Consider the following 23,531-nt stretch of genomic DNA (forward strand, 5'->3'; position numbering starts at 1 on the left):
CCAAACCTCTTACAGGAAAAAAAAAAAAAAGAGCTTAGGAAAGGTCTAGACTCAGTTCTTTGCCACTTGAAGCATGGTCCCTGGAAACGTGTTAGGAATGCAGGATCCCAGGCCCCGCTCCAGACCTGCTACATGAAAACGCTGTTTAACAAGGTCTCCAGCAATTCTTCCACACATCGACGCTCGAGCGTCCCTGCTAGAGACCAGAGGTCCACGCACCAGAACCCTCGAGGGCTTGTGCAAACAGGTGGCTGCCTCCGTCCCCAGGTGCTGATTCAGGTGCGGCAGGTGGGAGTGCAACGGGTCTGCATTTCCAACAGGCTCCCGGGGGTGGCCCGTGTTCCCTCTCTGATTCCGGAGTCCACCAGGTGCCTGTCTGAGTCACTTGGGGCTGCCGGACCCACCCGCAGGGACCCTAATCAGCTCCATTCAGTTCTTTCCACCATAGAACATAAACAGGGTGTCCCGCCACATCCAAGAGCTGCTCCTGCTGCTTGCAAGACACAAACATCCACACGTAAAAACAAAGACTCTGGCCACACCAGTGGTCTATGCTTTGCTATATTCAGAGCACACAAGCTTTATTCAGCGACAATGGCAGTATTTCATGAGAATGAGCCGCACGACAGTGTGAATGCTGCTTTCAGCACAGTCTGGGAGCAAACGGTTACAGCGACGGAGCCCCGACCCCACCGTCTTGCCCTTCCCTCCCCGGGCAGGCTCAGGCTGCTCCTGGCACACCTGGACACCTGCACCTGGGCCTCAGCCCTGGCCCCACTGGTGCCGTCACCTGCCCTCTCCACGGCCTCTGCCTCTCCCGGGCCACTGGGCCGGAGGGGAGGGCGTGGGCTGGGTCCCCTGCTCGGGCTCTGCCAGCCCACTTCTTCCTTCTCAAGGCCACCTGGGAAGCAGCTGGGTGGCGAGAATGCCCTCCTCCACCGACAGGGACCCAAGTCCCCACTGGATCCCGACTCCACCCCTTCTTTCCTCAGGGAGAGTTTAACATAAGGGTTTCTGCACTCACAAAGTGTTGGTCCTGTCCCTGTGCGGCCCCCAGCAAGCAGGCAGGGAACAGGGTGGCCCTACAATGGGCGACAGAGCTGCAGAAAAAACGCACAAAGGGAGGGGCCGGGCCCAGGACCTGTTGGGGCCAAGTGGAGAAAGTCAAATTTGATCTTCGTCCTCATTCAGGGTGCAGCCCAGCAACTGACTTAACAGATACAGAGTAAATCATGTGAGATGCCCATGTGACGTGTGTGTGTGTGTGTGTGTGTGTGTGTGTGTGTGTGTGAGAGAGAGAGAGAGAGCACACACGCTCATCTGTGAGCATGCCCATCTGTGTGTGTGACCCTCCGTTATGGATCCTTAACCATGTGTGGGCTTCTGAGCTCTCTGGCATAGGCAGGGCTGCCCGAGGGAGGGAAATATGAACCCCCCATAGATGGCAGATGTGCCCATATGAGAGGAAAGGGCGAGGGGCAGCCAGGCCCACCTGGGAGAGAACAGGGAACATGCCCAGTGTCAGAGTCCTGACCAGAGCCTCTTTAAGGACAGGAGTTGGGATAGGGCTCACTGAGAGGGGCTTACTTCAGTGGCTGGACTGTATAGATGGGCGAATGGCTGGGGCTGTGACACAGAGGGGCTTGTGGCAGTGGCTAGACTGTACAGATGGCCGGCTGGCCAGGGCCAATAGCTCCTTGCATGTGAACCCCTCCTGGTCAGAGGTGCACACCACCCTGCCTGAAGCTCCAAGTAGGCAATCACTTAACACTGAGATGGGGGTGGGGTGCTCACACAGTGTAAGTTTTCACAGATTTGTAGAGGGGCGGGAGCAGCCCGTGGTTTTCTCGGACAATTTCCAGGTACTCAGATGGAGTCTCCAGCAAGAAGGGCCCACAGCACATCTGGCAGCAGCACCTGACCCCAGAGGGCGGCTCCGGGTTCTTGTCAGACATGGGGGAAAAGTCAAAATCAGCCACCTATGGTGAACAAAACCCCACGGGTCAATTACCCACCCACTGGGATCCCCACTGGGTGGCCTTACGAGCTCAGCTGCCTGGCAGCAGCGTGCACAGAAACACACTTCTGGCGCCACACATACGCAAGGGACAAGCACAGAAGGAGATAAGTCAGGTGGGATATCAACTTAATAATTTTTCCCAGTCTATGGATGGGCACATCACGCCAAGCCCCAGGGTCTTGCTCTAACATCAAGACCCCCTCCAGGCATCCTGGCCTGGCCCCCAAACCCTCTCCAAGGACCCTCCCTAGGTAGGGCCCAGTGGTCCAGCCCCCACTCTTCTGAGCACCCACCTCCACCATGTCCTTTTGCTGAGTTGCATTCCGCAGGGTCATGTACATGATGAAGGCCAGCATCACAGTGATAAGCGTGGCACATGGAAAGGCAAAGACAGCCGGCTGGATACCTGGGAGTGAGAGAGGTGAAGTCACAGGACTGGGTAGCTGGTGCTGAAAAATGCTGGTTCTCAGGAGGTGAGCACAATGGGGAAGAGAACAGTCACCCCCCACCAGTGATTTTTTTTCTCTTATGTACATGCATCCCAACCAGGCAACCCCAACAGGCAAGTCCAGGACTTCAAAAAATATGTAATAAATTGGGGTGTGGGTGTTTTTAAAATACATCTATAAGTTACTTAATAGTAACTTCCAAGAGAGGCAGCTAAATTCCCTACCCCTTGAGTGTAGGCTAGACTCAGTGACCAGCTCCTAGGGTACAGCAGATGGCAGGAGCAATGATGCATGACTCCCAAGCCTAAGCCATAAAAGACATCACAGCTTCCTCCTTGCTCTCCTGGGTAATGTCCTTTGGGTAAGGGACGCCATGTTGTGAGGACATCCAAGTAATGCTGTGACCTCTACTGCAGCTTCCTGCCCTCTGGCAACTCCAGGCTCACCCACCGAGCCTGTTGCTAGGAAGTGGCATTGTGTAGTAGAAGGAGCCCGGTGTCCGCAGCTGGGCAATGCTGGGTTCAAATCCTGGCTCTGACCAGACTACCTGATGCTAACGCTGACCTGCAAGGCTGCTGTGAAGATGAAGAGGGGATATGGATGTGCCTGGCGTGTGGCAGGTGATCAGGAAGTGTGGGTTTCCTCTCACTCTGCCCTCACCCTCTGCCATGAGGATCTGTTTCCTAGGAAAAGGCAGTGTTGATGGCCTGTACTGCTGTCTTCTCGGCAGAATTCAGGGGGTTCCCAGGGGTGCTGAGAGCCCAAGGACCCCAGTGATGTGCACAGGTCATCCAGGGCCCAGAGTGGAGCATGGTGTCTGCTCAAGAGCTCAGAGTGGGGCTGAGGGAGACTAGAGGGGACAGTGACAGCATCAGGTGCACCTACAGGGCCACCTTGAGGACAGGTGCAGCTGGCAGGGTTTGGCATGAGCTCAGGGGCACAAGGAACTCCTACACCAGGAAACAGCACTGGACCAGGATCCAGAAAGCCTGAGTTTGGCTTGCTGCCTCCCCCTGTCTTGGTTTCCCCTTTTGTAGCACGAAAGGTAGGGCCAAGCTGGGCATCTGAAAGACCACCCCTTAGGGTCCTGGGGTCCTACTTTCTCCTCTATGTAAGGAAGCATTTTTCTGGGGTCCCAGAGTCCCTCAAGGAAATGTAGTGTAGAACTCAATCCTGCCATCAGCTAATCCTGTGCCCCTAAGCCAGCGGCCAGGCCTGATGATGGTTTGGAGAAGGAAACTCCAAGGGGAGACGGTTAGGTGTCCTTATGAATGACGTGGTCTGGACTTCAGACTCTCTGAGCAGCTCCTTCTCCCTGGAACACTCAGCACAGCCCTGTGAGTTGGGCAGAGTTACCGTTAGGGATGCTGGTTTTCGCGGTGGCAACCGCTGGAACAGAGGTGAAGAAGGTAGGGTTAGGGGGATGGAGGTGGCTCATTTGGTGTGGGAGTGTTCATGCTGGGGACACGTGTGGTCTCAGGCATACGTGGGAGGCAACATTGACAGCAAAGGTGTTGGTCCACAGGGTGGGCACTGGGGCTGGTGGTGGTTTGGGCTTATAGGAGTGGGTGGGGGCAGGGGTCACAGAAGCGATTGGGAGGGAATGCTGGTTGAGTTGTTGGTAGTGACAATGACGGTGCTGGAAGAGTTATTATTAATAGCAGAATGTACGGTAATGGTGGTAGCTGAGTTGGTTGTTGTTAGTGGTGCTGGTGTTGATGGTGGTGGTGACAGAATTGATGGGTGCTGGTGTTGGGGTTGGCAGAGTTGGTTGGGGGTGTTGGCAGTTGGCCAGCAGTGGTGTTGGCGGTTTCTGGAGTCGGTAGGGTTATTGATGGTGCTGGTGAGCTTGGGTGCTGAGGACCTTGGTAGGGTTGGCTGGTAGGAGCTGGTGGCTGTGACAGGGTGGACAGCTTTGTGCTGCCCGTGTGGCACTGGAGCAGAAGGCGAGGGGCACTTACTGGACGGCCACACCTGGATCCTGTGGTACTGATGCGTCTTGCTGATGACATTCTCCGCCCGGATGCTGAAGCAGTAGTCCCCGGGGTCCCTGAAGATGTGGGTCAGGTTGTACTCAGTGCTGTCCACGGACACGGGGTGGCATTCCCCCTCCTCCAGCGGGAGGCACTCGGGCTTGAGGCGCCAGCACACGGTCAGCGGGGGGCTGCAGGGAAATGGGGACAGTTTGCCAGAAATGGCTCAACAAAGAGTGTGAGCACAGACCAAGGCCAAAAAACGCCGGTGTGCATTAGTATCAGTGTCCTTTCTACCACAGGACACTGAGCCGTCCTGGCCTCAGTGTCACACATTCCAGACCAGGGAACACAAAGGTGCAGAAGAGATAGCCCCAGTCCCCCTTGGAATCTCAGGCTAGCGAGGCAAACAGAGGCGCACAGACTGCTGACCAGCGGCAGCATGAGTGTTCCGATGGCATACGCGGTATGCTATGGAAGCGTAGGGGAATAATGAGCATGGTTTTTTGGAGGAAATCTGGGAAGCCTTCCTGGAAGAGGTGGCGTTTGAGCAGGATCTGAAAGGATAAGTGGGCCTTTGACAGGGGAGAAAGGGTGAGGGTGTTCCAGGCTGTGTGCAGGCCACAGGCATAGGCTCAGAAGCCAGAAAATGCAGTTCCATCCTAACCCCAGGCCCCGAGTAAAAGCCACACGCTTGTGTCACCTCACAAATCAGGTCTGCCAAACCCAATGCCTTCCCATCCTCCACACGCTAAGCTCCTGCCTCCAAAGCCCCCAAAAGCTTTAGAAACCACCTGCAATCCCTAAGTTAGCTCGTCGTCCTCTTTCCTGGGCTTGGTTTGCCCACCCTCCACCTGGTCTGCCTCGCTCCAATGTGTCCCTGTGTGGGGACGAGAGTCCTTCGAGGGCTGGGCCCTGACCACTGACCTCTGCAGCTTTATCCATCCCAGTGGCCCCAGGGGCGTAGGAGATACCCATGTGGGGAGGACACACCCAGCGCCTCTGGTCTCCTCGCTCACCGATGCTGCTCAGGCCAAGAGCCTGCCCCAGGCCCCCAGCAGGCGAGCCCCTTAGAATCCCCTGGGATATCCACTTCTATTTCTCGTGGGCCCCCCCAACAGAATCCTTAGAAGCAGAGGCTCTGTCTTGTCCACTCTTGTCCCTCCAGCTTCTAGAACAGTGCCTGGTCCAAAGCAGACACTCAGCCAACTTTTGCCGGCTGGTGCCAGCTCCCCTGTGCCGGCAGCAGGGCAGGACAGGCTCTCGGGAGGCCTTGGAGGACGGGAGTGTTTGAACATGTGAGAGGAGGGGGAGGGGGCTCTGGGGTAAGGAACCCCGTAGGCAAAGGCCAGGGGGCTGGAAAACAGGTCCACGTGGCCCATGGGGGGCTCGTTACAGGAGGGGTGCCACCCCTGCCTTTGCCTCCATACCCTCGCTGCAGACAGCCCCACAGGGCCCGTCCTCTCTCCCTGGCACCTTGAGAATGGGGCTGTGACAATGCTCTCCTCATGCACAGCCTCGGGGCAGAGTGGCCCCCCCTTGCTTGGGGACTGGGAGGAGACGCAGCAGGCTGAGGAGCACCTGTCAGAGCATGTGAGCAGAGCCCTCGGGGGTTCACTCACCTGCCCAAGAAGTTCAAGGTCACCGTCAGCTTTTGGAAGGTCTGAATGAGGGTGGGCCCCAAGACTTGGATGCCTCGAAGGGTTTCTGTAAGGCAGAGAGAGCCCCGTTAGACCTGGTGGCTGAGGACTGCTGTCACAGGCTCCCAGGAGCCGGGGCTGTGCAACCTCCACCCTGTCCTCTCCTCTGTTCCTCTCCCAAGCGAGGGTTGCAGGTCTGTCCAGGGCACTGTGGGGTCTTGCCCTCCCCCTGTTCAGCAGTAGGTGCTGGAGCCAGCTTAGAGGGAGGAAGTTGGAGAAGGCAGGCAAATGGCGACTGTCCCACCCACAGCCACCCAGCCATCATCTGGGCCACTCGGGGAAGCACCACGCCATTAGCAAGAACCAAGAAATGTGAAGCTGCCCAGGCCTCCCTCTCACCAAAGCTCGAGAGAGACGGGTTTGGAAATGCCCTCCGTGTGCGGTGGACGGACGCCATCCACCCCGATGGGGGGAGCTTGACGCAAGGCAGTGTCGCAGGGGAACAAGACCAGCAGGACGGGCCAGCTCCCGGTAGACAGCTGGTCACAGGCTCGGGCTCTGGGAGCAGGCAGCCCTGGGCTCAAATGCCACTCTGCCACTGTGGCCTTTGGTGCCGTCTTTATAGTGGGGATAATGACAAAGTCTGCTCAGAGGACGGCAGGGCACACGAAGACAGGGTGTGCCTCTAGCCCGAGCCACTCTAATCTGCGACAGTGACCCCGCCCTGGAAGGAGCCGTGTCGGGGCTCCCCATGGGGCCGGATACTCAGCTTTTGGCAGCCCAGCTGGGACCCACCCTGCAGCCTCAGCGAGGCGGAGAAGTCACCGGTCTTTTGCATAACGCCCTTCACGGCGTCCGGCTCTGCCTGCTCCCACTCCGCCACCACTTTGAGCTTCACGGTGAAGGTTCCGATGATGGAATAGTTGTAATAGACCACAGAGTCTTCCGTCACCATCTGGGTCCTGTAAGGGGACAAGGAGGAGAAAGGGGGAAGATGTCAGGATTTTTCCCCTTCTTGTAGCTCAGAAATGATCTGTGTGATTTGTTAGAGTCGGGTGGCTGTACAGTGACACTCCTGGCTGCTGTGAGCACACCTGTCATTGCAGCAGAGCCCCTAGAGCTGACGGAAGGTCAGCTGGCCCATTTCCCAGATGAGGAAACTGAGGCCAGGCAGGGCAGGAAGGGACCCACATCCCTTCCTTTCCTCTCCGTGTGGGGCTCTGATATGGATGAGAGGTTCTGTGTCCTCCAGGAAGCAGCTATGACAGCCCATCAGTTTCACATTCCAGAGGGGCAGCTGGCAGGGTTCTCAGCTCTGCAGACTGTCAGAATCACCCATGGCTTTGATATGCCAACCACTGGGTACCTTCACCAATGCCAGCACCTGCAAAGTTTGGGTCCCACCGGCCCCCTGGCCACCCCTGGAGAACCTGCCAGAAGGCTACACTGTGTTTATGTAAAGTGGATGCTGGTTGTCTTTTTGCTTCTAAGTTACAGGTGGGAGAACTCCCAGCCATGGGCTCTCTCCGTCACTCCACCTCCCAGCCAGAAATCAGGTAGAGGCCTCGTGTTAGAGACATGAACACAATGGGAAGGGGAAAAGTATGAACTTTGGAGCTAAGACAACACCTGGCTTTGAATCTCCGCTCCAGACTTTCTATTTAACTCTAAGCCTTACTTTTCTCATCCGTAAAGCAGGGAGAATCATACCTCCATCACATAATATATAAGGTATGTGACATCATGCTTTTTTCCTCCAACTACCCGATTCACTTCATAAGGAAGTCTAATAACAATCAAGAAAATCTTTATGTTGATTGGTCAATGCTCTTTACATAAGAAGTTTATTAAAATTCATATATATCTTCCAGAAATATTCTCCCAGTTTAGCCTTTATCTTTTGACTTGATTTACTTCTTTCACATTCAAATTTTTTAATTCGTGGTGCTGATCTAGCAAGTTTTTCCAACTTTCTGTCTTTGCTTTATTCTTAGAAATGCTTTCCCCATTGTCAGATTATCCAGTTGCAGGTGATCATCTACATTTTGATCTAGTGCTGGTTCACTGTTTTTGATTTCTTAACCCATTTGAAGTTGCTTTTCTTAGGAGTCAGGTTGTTTCTCTCCCAAATAGTTATATAACTGCCCCAGTACCATTTCTTAGATAATCCATCTTTACTTGCTGGACATATCACTGTTATCATATTCTGAATGTATATATAAACTTAGGTTAGTTTCTGCATTTTCTATTCTATTCTGTTGAGCTGCCTATTGTTGCTGCAAAATGTTTGTAGCTTTTCAAATACATGTATGAATGCATTTTCAGTTCCTTTCCCCAACCCTGTTCAACATAATTTTTGCTTTTCTGGTCACTTTTCTTCCTCTCACAATATTGAGAAATTCTCTCTTCATTTTGTAAGTCTTTTTAAGGTTCTCAGTATCGTTGGTGGTTTTATTCACATAGATCCTACAATTTTAGATTAAGTTTATTATTGGTTTTTGCATGTTTTATATCTATTATAAAAGATCTTTTTGCCATGATATGGAAAAGCTATGACTGTTTTGTAACATATTTCTAAAATCTCTTTTTAGTTCTAAGACTTTTCAGTTGAGTCTCTTATACTGTCCATGTAAACAGTATTGTCATCTGTATATAATGATTTTGTCTCCTCCTTTTTAATATTTATATTTCTTTTTCTTATTTCATTGGCTAGTCAAGAAAAATGTTCAGTTACAATAGAAATAGTGAATAAAGTCCTTGACTTGAAAGGAAATGCCCCTAGTAAGTATGGAGACAGTCCACTGGTTTGAGACAGATGATCCGGATGTTCTTTATTACGATAAAAACCATATATATGTATATATATATAAAACTTAATTGGATGAACTTTAGACTCTTTGTCCCATTCCAAAAATTATTCAATTATTCCTATTTGAATTTTTTCTTGGATTTGTGCTAAACTTACAGGATAACTGGGGTTGGGGAGGGATGGACATCTTACAATACTAAGATTCACCAAGCACGATGTGGTGTCATATCCATTCCCTAAATCTTTGATAACTCTCAGTAGCTCTGGAGTTTTCTTCACACAGGATCTTGGCCATTTCCAGGTTAAGCATGTTCCTATATTTATTTTATAAACTAGTTTTGTTGTTATTAATAGAAGTCCCCTCTTTACCTTCTAACTTCTTATTACTGGTCTATACGAAAGCTATTGATACCTTCCATTGGTTTCCTACCTAAAGTCTTATCATTTTTCCCCCCACTGCTTCTCTGGACCTACACTCTCCAAAAATAGCTACCAGCCACATGTGGCTGTTTAATTTTAAATTAAGTAAAAATTTTTTTTCTTTCATATATTTTTTTTCCTTATTATTTTTTTCTTTTTTCTTTCTGTCTTTTCAATAGGACTCTGGACAGGATAAATTAAGTAAAATTTAAAATTCTATTTCTTAGTCATACCAGCGAAGATGCAAAGGTTCAACAGCCACACATGGTAGAGAGAGAATAACCAAGTTTCCACTGGACAGAGCTGTTTCTTCAAGTAAATAACACAAGTTTCTGCAAGTAAATAATCTTTTCTGCAAATTGTCTGCTTTGTGGTATTTATCCCTCATTTGTCTTCTTGACTTTCTGAATAAGTTAGAACTTCCATCATGACGTTGAAGAATACTAATAAACAGCATCCTTCTCTTACTCCTGCATCTAGGGACGGGCTCCCCCCAGGATTTCGATGGAATAATTCCCCTGAAGTGTTGGCCCACAGGTGCCGTTTCTCACCGAGGGCGAGGGAGTCCACACTCTACATTTCACCACTCGTATAATGTTAATTGTTGGTTCCAGCAATTTCTTTTTCTAGTTTACTGAGATTCCATTGCACATCCATGTCTGCCTATTCTAACACTTTTTTGGTCATCCTAGGGATGATCCTAGGATCTTTTTCCTTTAACTTATTAAAATGATGAACCAAAACAACATGGTTCCTAACAGTAAATTGTTTTTAGTATTCTAAGATACTCCTGACTTTCATGTGTCTCAAATTAGGTTACGCAAAGGCTGTGGGCAAACCTAGTGCGTCTTCCAGAGGTATCGTCATTATTTTTAGATCAAAAGGAACACAGATACATCATGGAGTAGACAACAAAATGTGCGTCTGTTTTCAGTATGAAACATACCGCTTAGAAAGACAGGTTGCTCTTGGGCTAGACCCTTTCGAGAGCCTGGAAACTGCTCTTCTGAAGATAAAGGGATTTTGGTGACAATTTTAGACATGCTTGATTCTCATTGGCTATGGTGTATTATTATTTTAATGCAGTGCTATGTTAAATTTGCTGTTATTCCACCCAAAACCATCACATTTGAGGTTATAATTTAAATGGCATATTGTCTTCTTTTTTGAGATATGTTAATTTTGTAGAATGAATTGAGAAGCTTTCTATCTTGGTCTATACCCTGGAGGACTTTATATCACAACAGAATTACTGCATCTTTGAAAGCATAAAATAACTTGTCAGCAAAACCATCTGGTTCAGACCCCTTTCTTAGAGATAATTCATTTGCAACATTTTCTACTTCCAAGTCAATTCTAGTCATTTACATTTTCCTAGAAAATCATTCAATTCATTGACATTTTTAAATACATCAGCATGGAGTTTTGAATTATACAAAGTACCCTATTATCTTACAATTTAAAAAATCTTATCACTGTACCTGTAGTGATTGCTACGTTCTCATCCTTGATAGGATATTTAATGTGTATGTATAGAAGTATATTTTCTTCTAAGAAAATTAAGAAATTAATTTTAGCATAAGAAATTAATACTAGCTTGAGGTTTTGCACTTTATTTCTCCTGCCTCTCCTCAAAACAACCTTTGAGTTTATCAATTCTGTTTGTCTATTTTCTTTGTTTTTTTTTAGATAGAGTCTCACTCTGTTGCCTGGGCTACAGTACCATGGCATCAACTTAGCTCACAGCAACCTCAAACTCCTGGGTTCAAGCGATCCTCCTGCCTCAGACTCCCAGGTAGCTGGGACTACAGGCATGCAGCACCACACCCAGGTAATTTTTCTATTTTTAGTAGAGATGGGGTCTCACTCTTGCTCAGGCTGGTCTTGAACTCAATCTCAAGCAATCCTCCTGCCTCGGCCTCCCAGAGTGCTAGGATTACAGGCGTGAGCCACCACACCCACCCTCTGTTTTTCTATTTTCTAATTCATATTTTTGTATTTATTAATTCCTTCATTCTTTTTCTGATATGTGGGTATTTTTTTTCCTTCTTGAGTGTTTTATTTATTTTATTTTTATTCTTATTTAATAACTAAAACACTTAAAACTGTGAATTTGACTCTAGTTATAGCTTTGGAACTATTCTCTAAATTTGAACGTATTAATACAATATTCTGGCCAGGCACGGTGGCTCACGCCTGTAATCCTAGCACTCTGGGAGTGAAGGCAGGAGAATTGCTCTAGGTCAGTAGTTCGAGGCCAGCCTGAGCAAGAGTGAGACCTCGTCTCTACTAAAAATAGAAAGAAATTAGCTGGACAACTAAAAATATATAGAAAAAATTAGCCGGGCATGGTGGCGCATGCCTGTAGTCCCAGCTACTCGGGAGGCTGAGGCAGTAGGATCGCTTGAGCCCAGGAGTTTGAGGTTGCTGTGAGCTAGGCTGACGCCACGGCACTCACTCTAGCTCAGGCAACACAGTGAGACTCTGTCTCCAAAAAACAACAAAAAAAATACAATATTCCATTCACAGTTATTTTCTAAATATTATGTCATCACAGTTTAAAGTTACTTTTGATCCAAAATTGTTTTAGGATCATGTTTTAAATGTTGAATTGGTGGGGTATCTTTGTCTGCCTGAGGGAGCTTGGGTCGCACTGGATAGTCTAACAACATGATTGAGAGCAGCGGCTTTGGGTCACATGGCGTCACTGGACCTGGAGCCTGAGATGGGCCATGTGGGCAGTCAGTCATGCTTATGCAATGGGGCCCTCTTATGCACTGAATTGGGGCCCTCAAAATTCATGTGCTGCAGCCTTAACCCCCACTGTGACTGTATCTAGAGACAGGGCCTTTAAAGAGGTGATTAAGGTTAAATGAAGTCCTAAGGGTGGGACCCTAATCCAATAGGACTGTTGTCCTTAAAAGAAGATGAGGAGACACCAGATACCTCTCTCCCTCTCTCAGCCCTGGCAGAGGAAAGGCCCTGTGAGGACATAGTGAGAAACTAGCTGTCTATAACCCAGGAAGAGAGCCCAGAAACCAACCCTGGTGGCACCCCGATCTTGGATTTCCAGCCTCCAGAACTGTGAGAAGATAAATGTCCTTTGTTTAAGCCACCCAGTGTGTGGCATTTTGTTACGGCAGCTGAGCAGACTGATGCAGGCCTCAATAAAAACCCCACAGAGACTTGGCTGAGTTTCCCTGGGTGGCAATGCTCTGTGCATATTGTCACACAGTGATGCTGGGCATGTGGCATGTCCTGACTCCACGGAAGCTCTGCTTTTGGTAGTTCCCTGAGCTGATTTTAATCCGTATCCTTTCCCTGTACTAAACCATAACCGTGAATACACCGGCTTCCAGTGAGTTCTGTGATGCTTTCCAGCCCATCACTGAACCTGAGTGTGGTCCTGGGGAGTCCCTCCCACCAAAGCTGCAATTGCTGTCCGAGGTGACGGTGGCTTTGCAGGACTGTGCTGCCCCTGACTGAAGAAGTAGCCAAACTCTCACAGTTGGTACCAGAAGTCAGGGCAACCCTGGGGACTGTGCCCTTCAACTTTGGAGTTGGCTGACCTCCCAGTTGGCCTAAAACTCTTTGCACTTTAGGTTTTTGATAAAAAAAAAAATTTTTTTTAAATGAATTTCTGGTCTGCCTTGTCAGAAAATGAAGCTCGTACATTCTCTGTTAGGCATTTTTTTTTTTTTTGACATTTTAAGCTTTAGAATGTGATTTTTTTTTAAATTTTTATAAATACCTCATGGAATATTTTGTTTTTAGGCCTAAGGTTCTACATACATATATATATTTAATCAATAAAACTAATTATGTTATGAAAATCCTCTGTTGTTACTTTAGTCCTCTTTAAAATATCAAAGTCTGAGTGTGGAACATTAAAATCTATGACAATTTTTTTTTTCTTTTTTCCAATCTTTCTGGGTAATTTCCCCAATAGGACCTTCTTTATATATTGCGATGCTTTAATATTCCAAAGGCTCAGGTCTGTAATATCTTCCCTCTAAATCTACCTTTTAGAGCCAAAGGAACCCTTTTTGTTCTTTTTAATACTTCCATCCCAAATTCTACTTTTCAGAGGTGAATATTGCTAGCATTGCTTTATTTTTGCTTTATATTTTACATTTCTAAGCAAATATATATATCTACTCATATTTTCTCTCCCTTCCACAAATGTTTTTAAAGCAAAACAAAACTGTAAGTCTAGGGCAGCCAGTGGGGGCTTTCATCTCTTGTCTAGGTGTAGAAAGCCTACTATGTATAATAAAATAAGAAATTTGAGAAACTTGCCTGCTTTTCCCCCATCCTATATAAAGAAGAAAACAGACACAAAAGAGTAGCCCAGGAGAAAAACGGTAAAATCTATTTTTTTCAATTCACATTGCACAGAAAATGTGTCCATTATTCAAGTAACCGGTTAAGCTATTGAGGTATTTAAATAAGGAAAGAATGGAATAGATTTATTCCTACATTTAGAATAGAGGGTGCCCTGCTTAACAATATGGAGGATGTGCTGTCCACCATGCGGTTAAGAGAAGAGTCGGCAAACTACCGCCCACGGGCCAAATCCGGCCCACCACCTGTTTTTGTAAATAAAGTTTTATTGGAACACAGCCACACTTGTTTCTTTACATATTGTCTATGGCTGCTTTCACGCTCCAATGGCAGAGTTGAGCAGTTGAGACAGAGACCATATGGCTCTTCAGGACTAAAGTACCGACCACATGGGCCTTTACAGAACCCTGGGCTAGAACACCAGGTGACTTCCTGGCGTCCACGGTGGAGAGCCATAGGGTGCGGTGGTTGCAGCGTGGACTTGCCAGCTGGCAGCCCTATTTCTGAAAGTCGTGAGTTAGATATTATTATTCCCATTTTTCAGAAGAGGATGACGATACCCGAGGGCTCACCTGCTCTGTACCCCCATTCCTTTACCTGTGAGGTGGATGTTACTGTAAACACCTCTCAGGGTGACTGTGAGGATTACAGGAGGGCATGCGTGTGAAACCCATGTAGGGGAAGTGTGGGGTGGGGGTGGGGAGGGGGATCTCTGAAAAGAGGAGAGACAAGCATCTCTCCTTAAAGCAAGGGCGGGGGGGTGCTAGCCCAATAGGCCTCTCTCAGTTCTTTCCCGCTCCATTCCATATTTTTCTGCCTTCCAAATTTTGGCCTTTCTTAAGACTCAAACTGTTTCTCAGCCCTGAAGAGAGCACAGCGGATGCCTGGAGCCCAAAAACGGCTTCCCAAGTTCAGGCTTCCCAAGTTCATCGTGGGCTCCGGGTCTTCACATGCGCCCCTCCTCACTCCCTGCAGGGACCCGAGAGGAGCCGAGCGAGGTGAGGGGTCTGCACTGAGCTGCACTGCGGACAGGAGCGTCCTCTCATGAGCTCGGGTGTCTGTCCAAGGGCTGCCCAGGCTCAGGGCCCGATCCCCTCTTCCCAAGCCGCCTCCTCCAGACTGGCTTGTTTAGAAAGAGGAGCGTACGGGTTCTGCCCCGCCTCTTCCATCGCTAGCTCGGTGCCCTTTAAAGTCAAATGGGGAAAAATCCTACCTACCTTGACCTTCCTTAAAGGGCTGATTTGGGCACCGACGCCTCCTCTGCTAGGCTGCGACACTCAAAGGCAGGGCCAGCGACTGATTCACCAGTGGTCCCCAGGGACCCCAGGCCTGGCAGGCAGCAGGTGCTAGAGGAATGTTTGGAGCAGGGGAGGTGGGGAAGGAGGGGCACAGCGCTCTGCACGGTGCGTGGGATGACAGGGGACTGGCCATGGCTTTGGGGAGTGAAGGGGGTCAGGACATACCCATCTCCGAAGTCCCAGCTGTAGAGAAACGAGGCGGTCTTGAAGAAGTCGCTTGGGTCGTGGAGGAGGAAAGAGACTTTGAGGACCGTCTTGGTGAGGTAGGAGCTGGGCCAGGGCAGGGAGGTGTTCTGGGTGACCAGGAGGTCCCCCACCAGGAACTCTGGGAAGACACAGAGAGAGCAGAGCCTGGGAGTGACCTCACAGGCAGCTGGCAAAGCCACCACTCCCCGACCCAGACGTCTGGCTGTCAGAGCTGGGGGGGGTGAGGGGGTGAGGGGACCCCAAAGATCCCACAACACAGAGGCACCCAGGTTGGCCCCCCGGTACATGGACACCACTGAGGACTCATGGTGTGTGACATGTGCACAGTTTTCACTCCTGCCCCTCTCACGGGGACCCCAAACCTTCTGCCACAAAAGATGCCCAGGACCAGAAGGAAATACACAGGCTTTGAAAGGAACTTTTGGGAAATATTATAAAATGTTAGGTGAACCTAGAAAAATGAGCAATGCCACTGATTGCATCTCCACACCCAATGTGCTGGGCTGGGTCAGGCCACTGTCCTGTTTCCTTCTCCAAAAAGAAAAAAACAAAAATTAAATGCTGATTTTTTTTTTTCCACCAGAAAAGCAGAAAGTAAGACAGACATGCTCAGTAGAGCTCATTTGGAAAACGCTCAAAAGTACAATAAAAAGAAGCTACCTATCATTCAAACACTAGCACTGTGCACATTTTGAAGTGCTGCAAAGTATCTGTGTGTGTATTTAACATATACATATATTAAAGACAGTTCATCGGGGTTAGACAATTCTGTGCTTTGCTTTTTTTATATGTAATTTTGCAAGCATGAGTATTTACCCGTGACATTAAAACTCATTGTAAGCGTCACTGTTAAGAGTTGATTCAATTATTTCATTATACTTAACCAGTCCCCTAGTGGTTGTACACTTAGCTTGTTTATGTTTTCTTTTGCTATTATAAACACCAGTGCAATGAACATCCTAGTGCATAAAGCATTATCCAAATGGAGATTCACTTCCTGAAGATAAATTCTTTATTAGACTGTAAGCTCCAAAAGAGTAAGAGAGCAGGAAACTCTTGGAATGAGAGAGGGAGAGAGAGAGAGACAGAGAGAGCAAGAGAGAGGTGGAGGAGAGGGAAGAGAAAACCAGTTGAGTGAATGATTGGGTCAAAGACTAAAATAATCTGTAACCATCAATACACACTGGCCCACTGTTCTCAAAAGGATTGTATTAGTTTATACACCACAGCAGCAATATGTGCTTTAAGTGTCCATTTCAGCACAATTCCTGCCAGAGTGGGGATTATTAATACCATTTTCTGACTCCTTTTAACTCGCCTGACTAGGGAGAAGGAGCCCAGGAACCTAATTTGCATTTACGAGATTACTAGTGGATGCTTTTCTCTGCACCGAGGGTTTGAAGGTAAATTAGCAAACAGGGAAGCTCCTCACCTGTGATGGGGAGGACCACAAAGCCCCTGGCCACAGGCTGGCACATCCAGCAGCTGGCAGCAGTGACCCAGACGGAGACCGGGAATTCTCCGGGCGCACTGCCCACCACGTGGATGGTCGAGCTGAGATCCTTCTCTGTCTTGCCGGTGAGCATCAGCGGGGTGTGGATCCAGTGGAAGCGGTAGAGGTGGGCATCGGGAGGTTGGGCCAAGCTACCGTTGTCCTTGGCCACCAGGCTGGCCGAGATGATCACCTCTGCTCCTGTGGTGCTGGGGCCATCAGTGGTGAGATTGAGTTCATACAGGCCTAGGAGCCCAGAAACAAAGACCATGTTTCAGGAGGGGGTGTGGCAGGGAACCCCACTGCCATCTCTGGGCTGGCGTCTGTTATCCTATTTTACAGGTGGAAAAACTGGGGCTCAGGCATCAAGCGATTTGCCCAAGGGTCACTCAGCTAATCCGTCATCAAACTGGGATTCAAACCCAGGCCTGACTGACTCCAAATCACAGGCTCTTTACAGCGTCCCCAAATTAGTATTTTTTTTTTCATGCCAGCCAAGCAAGGCCTTACAGAGCATGTGGATGGCTGAGGCCTGACCGGACTTAGACCTTAGCTCAGTCTATACAGTGAGAGGTTCCAGATCCACACCACCCAATATGGTAGCCGCTGATCACATGTGGCAATTTAAGTTTCCATTAAAATGAAGCAAATTTAAAAACCAGTTTCTCGGTCACACCAGCTGCATTTTAAGTACTCAATAGCCCCATGTGTCCAGTGGCCACCACACTGGACAGCAGAAAGCCCTACTGGACAGGGCTGCCCTAGAGAACCTCCAGGGTTCCTGACAGGCCTGACGCTGGACCTCTGTGATTCCAGCCAGGGTGAGTCCTCGGGGAGTTTGACCGGCATTGCCTTGGATGCAGCTCTTGCAGGGCACCTGGGGAGCATTCTTGCAGGTCGCTAGCAGAAAATAGGGCCTTGAACATAAGGAATGGAGGCCAGGGAAGGGGCTTTTAAAATAACATCCCCCACCCACCATATTGAGGGTAAGACTAATTGGAAAATTCTGAAAACAAAGAAAAGTGGAAAACAAAAATTAAAATCTTATTATATATTAAAATAATCAACAACCATTGCTACCATATTTGGGCATGTCTTATGTTTTTTAATTATATTTTTAATCTGAGATCATTTATCACATTTTTTTTTTCACTTCTGTATCTTGGGCATTTTCTTTTTTCTTTTCTTTTCTTTTATTTTATTTTATTTTTTTTTGTGAGGGGACAGAATCCTTTTTTTTTTTTTTTTTTGAGACAGAGTCTCACTCTGTTGCCTAGGCCAGAATGCCATGGCATCAGCCTAGCTCACAGCAACCTCAAACTCCTGTGCTCAAGCAATCCTCCTGCCTCAGCCTCCCAAGTAGCTGGGACTACAGGCATGTGCCACCATGCCCGGCTAATTTTTTTCTGTATATTTTTAGTTGTCCAGATAATTTCTTTCTATTTTAGGTAGAGACAGGGGCTCCACTCTTGCTCAGGCTGGTCTCGAACTACTGAGCTCTAGCGATCCTCCCACCTCGGCCTCCCAGAGTGCTAGGATTACAAGCGTGAGCCACCGCGCCTGGCCAGAATCTTGCTCTGTCAGCCAGGCCTGAGTACAGTGGTGCGATCATAGCTCACTGCAGCCTCAAATTCCTGGGCTCAAGTGATCCTCCTGCCCACCTCAGCCTCTCAACTAGCTGGCACTGCAATAGTGCACCACCATGCCCAGCTAATTTATTTTTATTTTTTTGTAGAGACGGAGGTCTCGCTATGTTGCCCAGGCTGATTTCAAACTCCCAGCCTCGAGCCATCCTCCCACCTCCACCTCCACCTCCTCTCCCAAAGTACTGGGATTACAGGTGTGCCTGGGCTTGGACATTTTCCTGAGTCATTATTCTTTAACTATTTTAGATAGGTGCGTAGTGTTATCATATAAACAAGGTAAGATTTTAAAAATAAGGCTTGTTTCCATCATAAAAGTAATACACATGCATAAAGAATATTAACTATCCTATGACCCTCCCTCCCAAAGACAAAAACTGTTATCAGACTGCTGTCCTCCCATCTCTTTTCCATGCATAGAAAATTTTTAAGTAGTCATAATCACACTCCACACACAATTTTGAATTATTTTATTTTCACATGACAATATAGTAATATTAAAAGCATAAAAGCATGTGTGTGGTCTCACTAATATCAATTTCAACATGTGCATGATAATCCCTCAAGCAGGCATATCTTAATTCACACAACCCTTCACTCTTTTCAACAGTGCTCCTGCACATCTGGGCCTGAAATGCTTTTCCTGTAATTTGGTTCTTTCTTCAGGGGAGATTTCCACAGGGCTTCATGGCAGAGAGCAGCTGGGACAAGGGGAGGTGAGCCCTGCAGGCTGCAGCGTGCACCTGGGCAGAGGAGGTGATACAGAAGGAAGAGGTGAAGGGGCTTCAAGCCCCTCCTGCTCCCTTCACTCAAACCCACCTTCCCAACCATGCTCCAGCCCTCCCATGGCTGCAAGTGTCTCCTCGATGTTCATAGGGCCCAGTGACATAGACCTACTCCCCGAGTTCTAAGCCCTGCACTGAGCGAACCACAATTTAAATTAATCTAATTGCTTAAATGTAATTGAAACTAGATATTCAGTGTCTCAATCACCCTTTTCTGCCTCAGGGCCTTTGCACTGCTAGCATGCCCTCTGCACCTATTTGTCCGTGGATATACCCTCTTCCAGGAAGCCTTTGCTGTACCCCTCGTCCCCTTAGTGCTCTCCCAACAGCCTGAGCCCACTGTTGTCACAATTCCATGTTGGAATGAAGGTTTGTCTCCCCCACTGCACCTGGAACTCCTTGAGGGCAGGAGTCACCTCCATCTCCCCTGTGCCCAACACAGTGCTTGGCACATGATAGGGGCTCCGTACTGCCGCTGCCAAGTCACAACTGGAAAACAGGGTGTGGCAAGGGGACCCAGGTGGTACTGGGTGTCCCGTGTGCAAAGGTGCTGGGGGGACCCAGAAATACAGGACTTGCTCCTGCCCTGAAAGACTTCATGGGCGACCTGTCGGACTCTCAGCCTCTCAGTGAAATTGGGAGGTGAGTTTGTCCTCAGGTATGTCCTATTCGCCTCCAAGCAACACCACCTGCCCACAATGGGGACTCCAGCTCCAGCTTTTCCTCTGGCTCTTTCTTCCAGGGCCATTTCTTTAGTATAAAGTCATTTGAGTCAAGATACCAAGAGATGGTCACTTCTGAGGAAATGCTGGCGTTGAAAAAGGGACCTGCAGTGTCTTAACCCCAAAGAGAGAATTCCAAGCACTGTGGTTAGAAGCTTCTCCAAGCAAATGCTGTGCGCATATTACATTGAGGGACCCGGGGCCACACGGGCCACTAATGCTGCTGCTTGGGGCCACCCAGTAAGTCATTGCCACCCTGACTGAGCTCTGTTCTCCCTCCCTTGGGCTGGGAGGCAGCATTTGGCCAGGCTGCGCAGAGAGAAGTGCTTGGATGAGAGGCAACCTCTTCCCTTCTCCCTCTGGCTCCCAGAACCCCCCTCCCCTCCTGCTCCCCACCCTACGGGAGAGCGTGGGCCAGAGTGAGGCTGGCAGGTGGCAGGGACATTCGGCTGAATGCTAATGGCCAAACAGCATCTGCAGTGAGATGGGCGCATGTCAGCGCGACCGACGCAGATCCGCAGATCCGTTGCCAGGGGAATGGAATCAGGAGGGCAGCGGCTGGGGCTGGCAGGGGGGAAGGGCGGCGGTAGGGAGGGGTGGGTCTGCTGCAGACGTCACTGCAAGACACTGGCCCGGCTCTCTGGAGCGCCCCACCTGCCCAGCTGCAAGGAGGCTCCAAGGGCACTTTTTCTCAGACTGATTTTTTTTAAATCAGATGTTCCACAGCGCCTGGGTGACGCCATCCCTCTCCTCAGGGCATGCAGGACTGAAACGGACCACAAAGCCTTTGCCAAGTGTGGCTGAAGAAACCAAGGCCAGGGCCTGCTGCTCTACTCATCACACTGTCTTTCCAGGTTTGGGAGTCCAGGTGACTTGCCCTTGGAGTACAGAGCAGCCAAGGCAGGGGCTTAGGGGACCCTACTGGTACTCCAAGTGACCCAGAAGGGGCCAAAGCAAAAAGTGAAGGGACAATTGCCCTAAAGCTTGACCCATGGAAGAAATACCCACCTACCAGGCCCCCAGGGCTTCCACTTGGAGCTGGCACATTTTCCAACACCACAGCATGTGGGGCACTGAACATTCTAGAAAATGACTATACCAGCCCTTTCACACAGCACATGCACACTGCCCAAAACACTTCCCAAGGGCACCTCTTCAGTCTAGATAACACAACCTGGAATTCATTCATGGTCCAGTACATGGAGTTGTGACTTCTAAATCCCTGGTGTACAAAGCTTCCATGCAGGCTGACTTAGACACAGGAAGGGTTGGAAAAGGCTTTGAAGCCTCTATTTTTCCCCCACGGGTGAGAGAGAAGGTATGTTCCCCAACCCCACTCCCAGCCACTGTGATTCTGACCATATCAAGGGTTCAAGTGGCCATTCTGGGAACCACACGATTTCCAAAAAATTCATTCACTTTTTTTTTTTTTTTTGCAATTTATAATTGCATTGATAATTTCTGGACACAAATAAACCTAATGGGCGAGACCCCTTTCCAGAGGAAAGCAGGTGAACTTGACCAAGCACAATTCCCACAAAATTATTCTAATGCATCCCTGAGTTGTTGCAAGCTTTTATTTTACCTTGTGGCTTTTCTTCCACAAATTTGCATTAGATCCCTTCCCCTCTCTACCACTCTTTTAGGGGCGGGGCGCAGAGGGGAAGATGAAAAATGTTGGATAATATTTAACCCACTTAGCGGCCCACGTCCCACCTGTCCCTCGACATGGCTCTGATCTGGGTCCTTTTGGTTCCTGAAACGTGGCAGAAATGTTGGTGCCGGCCTTCCGACGGTGAGCCGTGGGTTGCCCACGACCGGGTGGGCGCGGGCTGGGCCCCGAGGCAGCTGTCAGCTCGGGGTCCATTTTGGAAATCACTCCCAGAGAGGAAATGGCAGACTGGCCTCCTGGGTTCTAAGATCGCATCTCCCCAAAGCCAACACACACCGCGTGGAAAACCTCTCCAGACAAGGCGACATTCCAAGGCAAAAAACGCTGCTCCGCGGGCCGCCCGTCCGTGCACCCTGGGGGGCTGTGACGAGACCACCGACCCTGGCACATTCCGGCCTCCGCATCATCCTCCCCTCCCGCAGCGGGCGCCCCGTCCCCAGGCATCCGGACGCAGCTTCGGCCCCCCGCGCCGCGTCCAGCGCAGAGCCCACCCGGGGTTGGAAGCCCGAACCGAGGGGGGCGGGAGCCCTCTCAAGTGCCAGGGCGACTTCTGGGGAGAGGGGTGAACGGGGAGAGCGGGGGGCGCCGCAGTAGCCTCCCAGGAGCGCGGTGCGCGCAGGGCGCACGGCGCCAGCTCCGCAGCCCAACCTCGGTGCGGGCCGCCCGCCGGAGCCTGTCCCCGGGCTGCGGCTGCGGTGCGGCCGGGCGGCCCAGCGCCTTACCTGCGGCCGCCCTAGCCGGAGCTGAGGGCAGGAGGAGGACGAGCCAGAGGACGCCGCCGAAGCGCGACCACGCTGCCGGGGCCATGGCGGGGCCGGGAGCCGGAGCAGCGCCGAGCGGACGCGGAGGGAGCGCGACTCGAGCTCGGCGGCTGCTGCGGCCGCTCCTCCGGGCGCGCGGCGCGGGCTGTGCGGGGAGGTGCGGGCGCCGCGCTCGCTCGTCCTCGTCTCGGGACGCTCAGTCGCTGCGCGCCGCCGCCGCCGCCGCCCACGGCCCGCCGCGCGACCCCAACCCCCGTCAGCCGCGCCGCGTCCGGTCCCCTCCCTGCGTCCCTTCCCGCGGCCGCGCCCCCTCCCATCCCCGCGTTCTCGTCCCTCCCTGCGTCCCCCCTCTCCCCAGGTCCCCTCCCGCGGGCTCTGACTCAGCGTCCCCAGCGGTGCGCGCTGCGCTGCAAGCCGCCTGCGGGCCCCTTGGGGCTCTCCAGGTGCCTTTGCTCGGAGCTCTCAGCTTGGAGATGCCGCTCTTCTTTCAAGAAATGTTGAGCGCCTACAACGTGCCAGGCGCTGGGCAAAGGACCTGGAAATGCCCCTTGTCCCTTCTGCGAAAGGGGCGCTGGGCCCCTGCACTGGGTTTGATGTCATTCCTCAGTTTACCCTCACGGAGCCTGCTGTAAAATGGGGCTCCGGCTCATATGGGACCCATGGCCACTGAGAGCCTTGGGAGAGGCAGACAACCGCGATGAGGGGTGACGGGCCTAAACAGAGGCTTCCATCTGCCCTACGGGGCAGAGCTCTTCTCTCCCAGAAGTTCGCTGGGCCTGGCCGGCCTGGGGCCTGGCTCCGGCTATCCTCTGCTTTGCTCCATACCTGGCCAAGGGCTCCTCCCCCACGGTGACGGGGTTGGATGGCTTTTTTGGCCCGGTGGGCACCATGTACCATAATTACATGATCTGCTGCATTGGCATTGGGCATCTACATGGCATGGCCTTGGTTTCAGGACAGCAGTGGGCTCCCCTGAGGATGGGCCCCACCGGCTCACTGCCATCTCCTGGGAAGGGAGGGGGAATGGATTTGAGTGAGCCCCTTGTGAAAAGTTAAAAGTACTTGACAAGTGTCACTTCCTGGTAGCATCAACCACCACACTGGTATAAATACCAACCCTAGGAACCAGGAGACTTTAGGTCCTTCCTGAGAGTTGTATGACCCTGGAAAATCACTTTCCTTTCTATGCCTCATTTCCCTTTTTCTTTAAAATGGAGATAATAGTTCCAACCCCATGAGACTGCCCTAAGGAAAAATCGGAAGTGTTCAATCAGTGTTGGCTGTCACCAGTAGAAT

The 23,531-nt window shown here is 50.3% G+C and overlaps 1 protein-coding gene across 1 annotated transcript; it reads right to left on the bottom strand.

Annotated features, from left to right (window-relative positions):
* Positions 1–595: 595 nt before the first annotated feature.
* TMEM130 (transmembrane protein 130) lies at positions 596–15,280 on the bottom strand. The gene is made up of 6 exons (XM_045541329.1): positions 15,119–15,280; positions 6,878–7,044; positions 6,065–6,149; positions 4,431–4,633; positions 2,314–2,426; positions 596–1,943 (listed from the first exon to the last, which is right to left on the bottom strand). The coding sequence occupies exons 2-6, from the start codon at positions 7,035–7,037 to the stop codon at positions 1,791–1,793; spliced, it is 714 nt and encodes a 237-aa protein (XP_045397285.1). The 5' UTR covers positions 7,038–7,044; positions 15,119–15,280; the 3' UTR covers positions 596–1,790.
* Positions 15,281–23,531: the final 8,251 nt, after the last annotated feature.

The sequence above is a fragment of the Lemur catta genome, chromosome 2 (assembly GCF_020740605.2).
Source record: "Lemur catta isolate mLemCat1 chromosome 2, mLemCat1.pri, whole genome shotgun sequence".
In the NCBI taxonomy this organism is placed as follows: Eukaryota; Metazoa; Chordata; class Mammalia; order Primates; family Lemuridae; genus Lemur; species Lemur catta.

What these genes read in the sequence shown, in the direction of transcription:
- TMEM130 (XM_045541329.1), bottom strand. Translation starts at nt 7,037, where the DNA reads ATGGTGACGGAAGACTCTGTGGTCTATTACAACTATTCCATCATCGGA. An exon ending in ACCTTGAACTTCTTGGGCAG is followed by an intron (nt 4,634 to 6,064) that starts GTGAGTGAACCC and finishes ATTTCCCTGCAG; the next exon opens with CCCCCCGCTGACCGTGTGCT. An exon ending in AGCAAAAGGACATGGTGGAG is followed by an intron (nt 1,944 to 2,313) that starts GTGGGTGCTCAG and finishes ATGTCTGACAAG; the next exon opens with AACCCGGAGCCGCCCTCTGG.